This window comes from Geospiza fortis, unplaced genomic scaffold, assembly GCF_000277835.1.
Source record: "Geospiza fortis unplaced genomic scaffold, GeoFor_1.0 scaffold121, whole genome shotgun sequence".
Classification (NCBI taxonomy): Eukaryota; Metazoa; Chordata; class Aves; order Passeriformes; family Thraupidae; genus Geospiza; species Geospiza fortis.
Window position 1 is genome coordinate 4,616,491 of NW_005054346.1, and position 12,415 is coordinate 4,628,905.

Here is a 12,415-nt window from a genome sequence, read left to right on the forward strand (position 1 = left end):
TACATGACTTTTGTCCAGGATTTAGTTTGCCTTTGGTACAGACTTTTTTAATGCTTACTTAACATCTACCTCTGCAGTCAGATGTTTTCAAAACACCTGTTACATTGTTTTAAAAGTTGAAAAAAGACAAAACTTCCAAGTGCCCAAGTCACTTCTAAAAATGAAACTTAAGTTCCCAACTGATTTTATTTTTCACATTTTAACCAAATGTGTTTCCAATACCTTTTAATTAGTGAACAGATTTTGTTTCTTACAAAATAACTTGCATTGTAAGTGTATATCAACAAATTATATTAAATATCTAGAGGAGAAATTCTGTGAAAGCTTTTGTGATGGAAGCAATATTGTCATATTTGAAGCATCTGCAGGGAAAGACCTTTTCGGTAACTATATAATTCAGAAAATAAGCTATGGTTATTTTAAAAAATAAAAATGAAACAAAAAAGTCCTGTTGGCTCAATTATGTTTTGAGTATAAATTGTAATTTTCTTGTATCTCTTTCTTACCATAAAATCTTAACAAAAATTTATTTCAATGAAATTATATTTTTAATGTTCTAGGGAAAAGTGAAAAAGAAACTGAACAAGATAAAACAGAAAAAGGTAAGTCTGAAAGTAACATTCTGTTCTGAATTCAAACCCATGCTTTCTGGGAGGATTGATTTAAATCAGACTAAAGACTAGTGAAGCTTTGCTCCAGTACATCTCATGTAGACAAACTGCACTTGAATAAACATCCAGAGAGCATGTACTTTTACAGGCAAACACTTGGTTGTTTCCAAGGCAATTGGCACCAATGTACGCCAATCAATCTTACCTGGTTGGAGAATGGAATGATAGAATTGTTTAGGTTGGAATAAACCTTTAAGGTCATTGAGTCCAACTCATAACCTAACACTGAACCATGTCCCCAAGTAACATCCTTTAAATGTCACCGGGACAGCCTGGCAACCTTTCCAGCGAAAAAGTTTTTCCTATTGTCCAATCTAAACCTGTCCAGGAGCAACTTGAGGCCATGGCCTCTTGTTCTGTCTCTTGTTACCTGTGGAAAGAGACCAACCTCCACCTCACTACACTCACTACAATCTCCTCTCAGCAACAGACCCTTCACCAGCTCTCTTGCTCTCTGGACACACTCCAGGACCTCAATGTCATTTTTGTAGTGAGGGGCCCAAAACTGACCCCAGGATTTGGGTGCAACCTCACCAGTGCTGAGTACAGGGGGACAATCCCTGCCCTGCTCCTGCTGGCCACACTATTGCTGATACAGGCCAGGATGCCATTGGCCTTCTTGGCCACCTGGGAACAGGCTGGCTCATCAGCTGCTGTTGACCATTACCCCTGGGTGCTTTTCAGAAGGGCAGCTTTCCAGCCACTCTGCCCCAAGCCTGGAGCATTGCACTGGGATGGTTGTAACAACTCCTTCTGTTTCTGGACTAGAATGTTCAGTGTCATACTCTTAGATTAGTATTCTGGAGGTCAGAGTTCCACCAAGCTCTTTGTACCTCTGAGGGCAAGAGGCAATGTGGACTACCTGTCCCCTGGAGCTGGGCTCAACACTGCCAGCTGTGCTAAATGTGAAGAGACAAGTGACATGCAAACCAGTCCTTGTTGAGACCATGATTGCATGGTCTGTCTTAGGTTAGGTAGGAAGGTGCAGAGACAGATTAGATGGAAAAGAAGTGAGGTTTTGGTGAGGACTGTGAATCTGCTCTCCCTGCAATGACATTTGTTCTGGCCGCACATGTTCCCTGTCACTGCACAAAGCTTGCAAAACCTCCTTCACTGGGATCATGGCTAGTTGCTGACAATGCCCAGAAACCTCAGAGTCTGTGCCAAGGGATTCAGTAGCTCTATTCCTCCTATTTTTCATTCTGTTTCCATTTTCTGTGTTATTTTATATTTGAGTATTTAGAAATGCTGCTTTTCCAATATTTTGGTATGGTTTATTTTGTTTGGATTTGTATATTGGTGGTTTAAGCATAAGTTTCTAGGACTGGCAAACTTCAGGCATTTTATTTAAGTATTAAATATGTCACATGTAAGTATTACATATAAAAATAAAAAAAAAAAAAACCCGAAACAACTTGGAAAGCTTAGCAATTATGCCTACGTTTCCATTTATTGGTAGGGTATATCATACTGCAATGGATTCGCCTACTTGATAGTAGGGAAAACTCACCATTGTGTGCTGCTTTTACTGACCTGTTAGAACAGTATAGCAAAATGATGTACAAGAGCCATCCAGTATGGGACAAAAGCAGTCACAGGTAAAAATGCCAGCTTGTGTAAGAAACATACTAGTATGCAACATTACTCATCAGAGCCTGTACAAGAACTCTAGAATCTGAAAGTATGACAGAGTGGAGCAAATTCCCTTTTTTACCCTAGGTGATGCTTTGTGGTTTTGTTTCTTTTTAAACAGCAACTAAATAAATGTCACTGCCGATTACAGAATTTCTATCAAGTAGAAAAATTTTTTTTTGTTTTCCAGGTTAAATTGTTAGAATTTTTTCATCCTACCAGGAAAAACAACCCTGCATATTAATGAACTTTGTTTGTGGGTACACTGCTTGTGTGATTTTCATACAAGCTGAATCTTGCTGAACTTTTTTCATAGTTTGAGCATAGTTTTAAGTTTCCATTTTCAATAAAAGTGGTTAGCTGTAGTCAAAGGAACTGGTATAAGGTACTATTGACTTTGTTATTTTAAATTACCCTAATAAAATGCAGCAATAAATTGATGAGAGATGGATTATAAAATGTACTGTACTGTGACTGGTATATATAGGAAACTTGGAAATCTAAAGAGTTAGGAATTTGAAACTTCATGTTTGGCTTGGGTTTAGGGTTTGCTTCTGATTCTGAGAGTACATTCTGGTGTGCAAGTCTGCATTTGTTTTGTGGTATTTGAACATACACGCTCCAAAGAGCTTCTGTGCAGAAAGTATTTATCGATTTGAGTAGCTCTTGCAACATAAATATTTTTTCCTGCTGCAGCCTTGATAGTACTTGGTTAGCAAAGTGTCCTCCTAATAATTATGTAAATTTTAGTATTCAACAGTAATTCATCAAGTTTATTTAAAGTCTTACTGAAAATTCTTTTATATTAACAATACCCCTCTCTAGAAAGTTCTCTAAAGAAATAAAAATTAAAATAAACTTGTTTCTAGCATACAGTTGCTTCAAGGTTTCTCTGTTATATTTAATTGATGTGGATTCTTCATCTTCTCCATAAGAATATAATCAGGCTTTATAATTAAACTAATAATTGAAATGGCATGGGAATTCCAGGTGAACATGAGAACTAATTCTTTAAAAGGTTTCACAGGTAGTACAATGCAGGACATACATGCCACATCTATAAGTTGTCTTTCCATCTGAGGTGGTTTGAGTTGATTTGATCATGCAGATTAAAAAAAAAATTAACTAAGAGGCCTAATTTTTCGAATTTGATTTATATTGGACATATATTAAATGTTTATATTGGTGAACAGATATAAAAAATGAAAAAAATTTCAGCTATGGACATGTTTGTTTCATATAGTGAACTTCAGCATAGGTGCTATTATTATATGTAATAATTTTCCCTTTTCAAAACTGACAAAGTGTGACAGTAAAAATGAATGCTGTTTGGTTGGAACACTCAGCTGCATTGCATTAGGAACAGAAATACATGTAAGCCAGGCTACGGACAATATAATTCCACACATGGCCCTGCCACTTGGTGTCGTTTTGATAACAGGTCAGTATTCACCACTGTTCACTCTAGACATTTACCTTTGAAGATATGTAGGATTCCACTGTGATACGAGTAGAGGTATAATCTGAGGAGATTAAAGTGCTGTTCTTCTGACTAAATGTTGGGCTTTGCTGCAGGGGTTTGCCCTAAATTCCATTGGAAACAGAGCTCTGTTGTCTGGAGAAAGAGCTTCCATTATTAGCTCACCTCCAGCATTGTCTCCTGGAGTTAGGTGAGCCGAGTTCCACTCTTTCAAGCTCTGCTTATAACAGTATACATATTACCTATTGATTTGCAAGTTTGATATAGGTTACAATTAAATATCTGTGAGCTGTGTGCAGAATGACCAACACAGAAGTGTAGTTGTCAAAGTCCAAAACTGCTGCATAATGCCATTCTGGGCTAAATATATAGGACATTAGAATGTTACAGTGTATTTTTTAATAGAAAGTCAATGCAGAAATTTCTTTCTGGTTTTGTCAGAGGATTGCTCAAGTCCAGCCTTTCGGTGAATCCAAAAGTCTTAATGGTGAAAGAGAGGTGAATGATGGAAATACATGCCAAAACAAAAAATATCATTCTGCGGTTGTTTCTTATGATCAACTTCTAACCAAGCAACAATAACTTCGTACAGAAAGCCCTGTAGAATACTTTTTACTGCAAGGGAAATTGTTCTGGAACAACTGCAGTTAAAGATTTATTATAGTAATTAGATTTCAGCTTTATTAGTCTCTAAAATGCCTCAGTTTTTATTGTCTGATTACTTCCCCAGATAAGTTGATTATAGTGGTTTTGCCTGTTCTACCAATAGAGTTTAGAAAGATCTTTTAATTATTCTAGTGCTCCTGGCTTTAAATTGTGTAGCTGCAGTTTACTTAGTTTTATACCTTCTAAGTTATCATTTCTAAAAGCCCATAAAACAAGTAGATAACTTACACTCTCTGTATCTCACCTAATGAGCTTCCCAAACAACAGGACAATGACAGGAGTTTTTCATCATCATCAAATTCTCATTCAAGTGTCCAGTGAGATGCAGCACAATTTCCAAAACTAATTTGGGTAATGATATGGGGGTGGTATCAGGAGGGAGGAATATTACTTGAGCAAATTTTGAATTCCAAGTAAAAGTCTACTAATATATGCATGTTCTTCAGAACATAATTGAAACTTTGAACTGGGAAGGTGTAGTATTATTTGTGGGTGGCAAAGGGAATTAGTAAAACAAAAGGTCACAAAATTAGTTGGAAAACAACTACAGACCATCATCAGTATCTACTTGTCATTGTCCCACACTCAGAAGTTGCCATTCACAAGTTGCCAGGAGCATTATTATTGAATTTGTATCACAGCAGGGATGAGAGGATGTTTAGAAAACAAAGCCTATGACCCCCTGTGGAAATTGCTTCCTTAGTTTTTCAAAGTTTAAGACAGAGAACTGACAGGAGGAGCCTTTGCTGCAAGTGACTTATGAGACTGTATCACATGAAGGGGTTTTTATTTCAGATTAGCTTTAGAGGATGGCATAACATAAGGAGACATAACTATATAGTTATAGCCTCTACAATTAAATAATTATAACTTCTATTAAAACTTCATTTAAGACTCAAATCATAAAATTATTGAACAGTTTGGGTTGGAAAGGACCTTTAAAGTCCATTTTGTCCAACCCCTGCATTGAAGTCATTCAATTTTCTGGCTAGCAGTAAGTACAACATACAGTCAGTGGAGTATGATTGTTCCAGTGTACTTCAAAAATCAGTAACTGGGGACCATGTGTCCTCAAGGTGGCTGTAAAGACCAGCCTTTATCTTGAATCACTTTTATCTAACAGAGTAATTAAAACTGGAGTCCTAACTCCTCTCTGTTTTGCATGTGAGTAATAGCAGATGTAATATCAAGGAAGCCACCAGGAATGCTCCCTTAACATCATAATGACAATATGAATGAATCAATAAGTGAATAAAAAAATCTAATTACAAGAACCAAACCACATTTATGAGGTGGTTTGTTAGATAGGGAATAGTGTCTTTCCATCCTCATGTTTTCTCCCCCAGGTCCACAAGGGGATTGTAATGTTATTGTCTCACTGTTTCTGAGGACCTAGAAATTTCATTAAAGACAAGTTTAACAATAAATACTTATGCTAATATGTAATATGGACTCTCACAGAGCAGGCCCCTCTCAATTGACTGTAAATCTCACAGCATTACTTTCTGAAGACTGAAGCAATACTGTTTGTCCTCTGTGGAAGGCAACCTTTCCCCCAAAAGTCCAAGTCAGACCAGACAGGCTGTTGCTCATTGCTCTTAGTGAACAGGCCAGGTTCAAAATGTCAGCTCCAGCACTGGAGATAAGCCAGACCCCCAAACACACCAATTCTCTTAGGCTCTGAATATAAGAAAGGGAGCAGAAGGCTTAGGAAGGGAATCATTAGTACTGAGAGCAAGAGGGAGGAGGAGTAAAGGGCAGCAAGTGGAAAACTGCCTGAGGTGGTCCTAGTTGTGATTTCCTCCTGGTCATGGTTGCACATCAGTTAACAAGCTCTCTGTTTGAGGTGTCCTTCCTGGCATCTCCGTTGGGACAGAATAAAATCATAGGATTGTAGAATGTCTGCTCCAAATATTTTACAAAGCACAGGAGTGAGAGAAATTTGTGTTAAGTGTGTGGAAGTGCATACTGGTTTTTAGATTCAAACACTAATTGTTCTGGAAGTGTTAATAGCAGCATGATGCTATCTCCTACTTACTTTGCTCAGGAAGAAAACTGTACATGCATCCTTTGATCAGAGGCTCAGAGCATGGCAGCAAGGACAAAACAATTCATGCTATGTGTTGTGGTAAAGATACCCTATCTTTTAAATTATCTTCTCAGGAAACAACAAATTGCAGCCTTTACAGTGTAGAAAATACCTTCACACACTTAAATTTGCTATCTGTTAAAATGCCAAGTGTGTGGCATCTCTCTAGGGTAAAAGTGTTAATTGTGAAAGATAATCATGATAGCGTTCAATATTTTTGTCCAGTTCTGGCTAATGTTAACTGTTTTGACATACCAGACTGATATCTAATCAGGCAGGTCATCAGTGTTCTCTCTTTTAGGAGAATGAGGTTTTCCTTTGCCTGGATGATGGTGTTATATTTCAGATGAAAAGATGAAATGGAGAGATTTCACACACACAACCATTCCCACTTCTCTGGAAGCTAGAGAGGATTCATTTGCTCCATTATAGAAGTGGTATTATTAGTTATTTGTGACATTTCTGAGTTTTTTTCTCTATTGCTTTGGACTTAGGGTCATATGTAATCAATTTTTTTTGTCATGTACTAGTTATCTCTTTTTGTTTTCCTTGTTTCCATGTAACTGCCTTAACATAATTATCTACTTGGTGTTTTATAGCAATTTCTAACCTTGGGTTCTGCTAAGTTACACAAGAATTTGCAGACATTTGATCATGTGAGGACATTTCCCTAGAAATTCTAGAAAGTTTTAATTCCTCTGTTATTATATCTTTAGGAGGCTTTTCACATTAAAAGTTATCCAAGATCAAGAAATGTAATTTTGTGGTTAAATCAACAGTTTGCAAAATTCCTTTTCTGATGCTGTTTGGACACTTTCTTAAGGTAAAAAGGTGTGCTTCAGATGAAGATTTACAGAACTTGATTCTTTGAATGATATTAGTATTTTATTTTTTACAGGAAAAGCTAATAAGAGCAGTGGGAATTGATATTGCTTTCTATCACAAGACAGTGTTTTTAATCACTTATGGCTTTTCTGGAATTGTAGCACTGAGGTGAAATTTTACATTGGGAAAAGTGTTGGAGCTTCAGTGCTCTATTCCTGGCATTGGGCTAGGAGGAATCTCAGCTACTGTGGTGACTGGCACAGTGAGCTCCTGTGAGAATTTCTTTGGTTATCAAATGAGGGAGTGAAAGTTCTTGTGTAGTTACAGTGTTGGCACTAAAGCACATTGACATGTAATAGTACATTACAGAAATTGTAGAACATATGACTAAGTGGGACCCTAAAGCTTACTTTGTCTCTCTGGTTGACTGAAGGCCTTATCAACTGTGTGCATTGTTCTTGGCAGATGCTTACACATCTTGTTAATTCAAACAAACAGAATTTTCAGTAATTAGAATTCCACAATTGCCCTCAGCAACCTGTTCTACTGTGCTTGCTCAGAGATAGTAGTTCCAGATGTTCAAGCCAAATCTTCTTTTATAACCATTTTAAGCCTTCTCTTCCTTATCCTAACTATGATGATACAGAAAATAATTTATTCTTTTCATCTCTGTAGCTATGTTTTACAGAGTAGTTTGTACCTGTCTTCCCATGGCAAACTCTTTATTACTGCCTTTTTACACTTTGTTCTTACTTACTGTTGCTCCCCTCCCCACTTAGTTAAAGGCAAAATAGTTTTAAACTAGTCTTCAAGAGTTATTCAATTCTGTTTATTAATTTGATTACTTTTCCTTAATTTTGATGTGATTCTCTTGTGGTCTGAAGAGTATCTAGCAGTGTGTTCATTATTATTCAAAAGGAATTTCTCTGTCCCTTGTAGAAATAAGACTGTCATTGCTTTTGGTGATGACAAGGTGCTTTTCAACATAAGACAAAAATATGCCTGGTATTTTAGTTTTCATTTACCAAAAAAGTTGTATGAAATGTTTTATCAAATTTCATTGGATTATATGTACAGTTTACTGTACGTTTAATGTAATACATTGTAATACATTGCTACTTCTATTTTTTTTTAATTCTGTATCTTGATAAATGAGATATGAGATTGCTTGTCATCACTGGTAATTGTTTGTCTTGTCTTCAGAAAAAGAACTAACATAGAGTTTCCCGTAAGACTTCTTCCTAGCTTGCTGCTTTTTCAGTAGAAATTGTTTTCTCAAAGGAAGAGTTCAGGAATCCTATGACAGCAGTCCTAGTTAGAATGCCTATTCTCCAAGGCTATTATTGAAAATCCTTAGTAGTATTCTTGAAAGTCCAGGATTATTACCATTAGGTAAAAGGATTATTACCATTTTAATGCTCAACCTGATTTGGACCACAAACTGACCAAGCAGTTGTGTGATCATGCACAACTTCTGTGTCATGGTGAAATTTGTCATTGAAGAAAAATTACAAATATTTTCCTCTGAAAACAGATAAGTGAACTTCTTTATGTCATTGAATTTAATATATTGGGTCACATCTGCTAAAGGATTATTGCACTAGAAGGAGGCAATGGATAATTTATTAAAATACCCCTGCAGGGAGATAGCAGGCTATCTGGTTAATATAGAGGAATGCTTGATGGTTACACTGAAAGCTCCCTAGTGAATCCTTTAACATAGGAATAGAATGGGGGATGAAAATGATTGCTCGTTATATAATGTTTACTGTGTTATATTGGTGCCTAGCAGATGAATAATATTTATGTTAACAACTCCTTTCCAGCTTTTTATATTGATCTCCTGCTGGTCTAGGGCTGATATATAATTGTACTGAAAATAGGAAGATAGTACTTTTTTTTTGTAATGGAGGGTGGTAAATAGGTTCTTCTAACATATCACCCAAGCTGGATATGAAAGGGAAGATATTGTATCTTTGTGCCACAGACTTGTAAGATTTTAATTTACTTTTTTAATTTACTTTTTTTTTCTGAGCTCTTTCTCATGTCCTTGTAAACTTAAATGAACTGTAGAGAGTGTCCCACAGGCAGTGGGAGTTTCCTGGTGGGTGGGAAAGCTTCTTTGCTTTGCCTCAAAGGAACCTCACTGTTGCCATGCTTACTAAGTTTGAGAAAGACCAAATAATTCTGTCTTTCCCTGAATGCTCAAAGCTAAAAAGCTGACAAATAGCTGTCCTGCCTCGCTGAAATACAGTTCCTGTGTAGCTGGCCGACCTTACAGATTTTCATTCATGCCATAAGAACTGAGAACTCACATTTTAGTTGCTACTTATGTTACTTAGAGAACAGAAACTAAACCAAGTGTTTGGTGGCAGTATCCCTTTGGAAGCTCCCCAGATATCGTACCCAGAGGAACTGACATGCCTGTTTTCTTGCTAACAGCAAAGAACAGTTTCACATGGCAGCTAAGAGCAAAATGAACCTAAAAAGTCCTCAAGATCACTTGCTTTCATTGGTTCCTTGGGTTGGTGTTTCTGGGTTCTTCCACTCCTGGTGTTAAGCAAGCTAGGCCTTAGAAATAGCAATGGTTTCTTGAAAAACTGAGCTGGATATTTTTTAAAAAGAAAAAAAACAAATGGAAAACCCAACAACCTTTTTGCATGTTAAGGGTTGTTCTTTTCAGGCTCAATGATATTATGTGAGAAATTTCTCACCACACCTGTCAGTCACTGCGGACTGAGGGTTTGGAGTAGAGGGATCCTCGCACTTGTAATAAGAGCTGTTCATGTGAATTTCACTGATCTTACCTGGAAGAGAGCCAGTGCTGTGCTTCTTAACCATTATTATCATTAAATGCATGAAAAGGCAGTGAAGACATTGCTTTCCTATGAAATGGAGGATAATAAATAAGACAGAAAAAGACTGGCATCAGTGACAGATTAACCTTGGTGATCTGCACAGTAAAGAAGTTCTTCCTTATGTTCAGATGGCACTTCCATGCATTAGTTTCTGCCTGTTGCCTTTTGTCCCATTGCTTGGCAGCACTGAAAAGAGCCTGACTCCATCCTCTTGTCATCTACCTTTAAGATTTTTATACACATTGATGAGATCCCCTCTCAGTCATTTCTTCTTAAGGCTGAACAGGCCCAACTCCCTCAGCCTTTTCTCATGAGAGAGATGCTCCAGACCCTCAATCATCCATCTTTATTGCCCCCCACTACACCCACTCCAGGAGTTCCGTTTCTCTCTTGTCCTGAGGAGCCCAGAACTGCACACAGCACTCCAGATGCAGCCTCAGTAATTGCTCTAGGCAAAGCATATAGTCACAATTTTAGAAATTACTAGTGTGCTCTGATGATCATGTTTTTCATGATACCATATAAATGTAGGAAAAAAACAGTTCCCTTTGCTCTTCCACGTCAGTTGAACCATTTGGAAAAAGAAGATTCTTGACTGTAATGTGATGAAAAATGCTTTATTCTAAACTTAACTGCCAAGTTACTCAATTTGAATGACTGAAGTTTGCTTTCTCATATAGGAGTTTGTGGCTGTAATAAGTAAGAAATCAGTTCTTTTTCAGTGTAATTTGAAACTGCCTTACTTGAAAATGATGCACTTTGCCAGCACAGTCCCTAGCCAAGTGTTACTCCAGGCAATTGAAATACGAAAGAAGTAATGAACTGTCTGTTTGTTAAATCTTCTAGCTAAAAAGAAGAAGAAGCCAAAGCTCTTAAACAAGTTTGATAAGACCATTAAAGCTGAGCTAGATGCTGCAGAAAAACTACGTAAAAAAGTAAGTTTTGAATGTTTCTCTCAGGACTGTACACAATGGACAAAAATCAATAAATTAAATACTTGTAAAAAGGGAGAATGAATTTTTTATTACTTTTTGTGAAATTAACTTTTTGAAATAGTCAGTGCACATTTGTCCTTCAAGTTTAATTTCTGCTGGATAGTTTATCTTAAATTTTTTAAAGTTGTAAGTGTATGTCTGTTCATATGTGTTTGTTAACTTTGAAGCTATGCAGCTTGATCATTGAATTTCTGCTGAAATGGATCACATCAAACAGGACCAGTTCTGTCCTATCGCTCTTGCCCAGTTGACTACTGAAGTCAAGTGCTACCAGATAACTCTGTGTGTGTTAGCAAGGACCTCTCAGTGAGTGTTCTGTTCTGATGCCTCATGAGCATTAGATGCAGATCACTGAACTAGGTGTTGTTTCTGTTTAGATTCTGAGTCCTGGGAGTGCCTAGGCTGCTGTACAGCTGCTTAGAGGATGAAACAGATGTTCCTGCTTCTCACCAGGGGCAGCAAGACCTTAACATCAATCATTCAGTTTGGGTAGTTCTGAATTTAATAATTTGACCGTGAAAAAGAAACAAACCCCCCCCCCAGTTCTTCAGTCATCTCCCCCTTATAGCTTCCAATTTTATACTTTCATTTGAATATTTCAGAAAATAATACCTTTGCAGAGAGGTCCCTTTTCCAGATATGTGATTAAGTAGTGAAGCAAGATTGTGGCTGTTAAACATGAGGGACTTCAGGTATTTTGAACGTATTTCTTGTTAAAACTCTGATATGTCTCACAGAGAGTCCTAGCACATAAAGAACAACTGCAGGTCTTTGTTGTACCCCAGATTTGAGGTGGATAAGCAGTGAGATATAATATTTTCAGCACAGTAAAATAAAAACCAATTTGGTCATTGCAAGGTGCAGGATTATTCTTGACTTTCAGGACATACTGTGCAATTTTGACTTTATCTTGCCATCTATGCAGCCCCGAAGTTCTGGTAGGTCTGATGGGACAGGAGGGCTCTTGCATAAGGAGTGCTAACCTCTGGCTGCCACTGCTGTTGTTCCTCACTAGAAGACTTCTTTACATGTTAGAATACAAAAGCAAAAGAAATTTTCATGCTTCTTGTTACTTAAGCAATTGGTTAATCAGAAATAGGTGTGGAAGACACATTTGATGAATCTGTAGGGTCAGCTTGTTGACTCTCTTCTCCTGCTGTATTTCTTGATATGTTACAGGTAGTCATACATGTCGTGTA

The 12,415-nt window shown here is 37.2% G+C and overlaps 1 protein-coding gene across 1 annotated transcript in view; it reads left to right on the plus strand.

The window, feature by feature from the left end:
- ASPH (aspartate beta-hydroxylase) overlaps positions 1–12,415 on the plus strand; it is a 109,120-nt gene that overhangs the window by 62,082 nt on the left and 34,623 nt on the right. The window contains exons 17-18 of the mRNA XM_031058629.1: positions 561–602; positions 11,068–11,156. Of these exons, the coding sequence (XP_030914489.1) occupies positions 561–602; positions 11,068–11,156 (131 nt within the window). The remainder of the gene's footprint in view (positions 1–560; positions 603–11,067; positions 11,157–12,415) is intronic.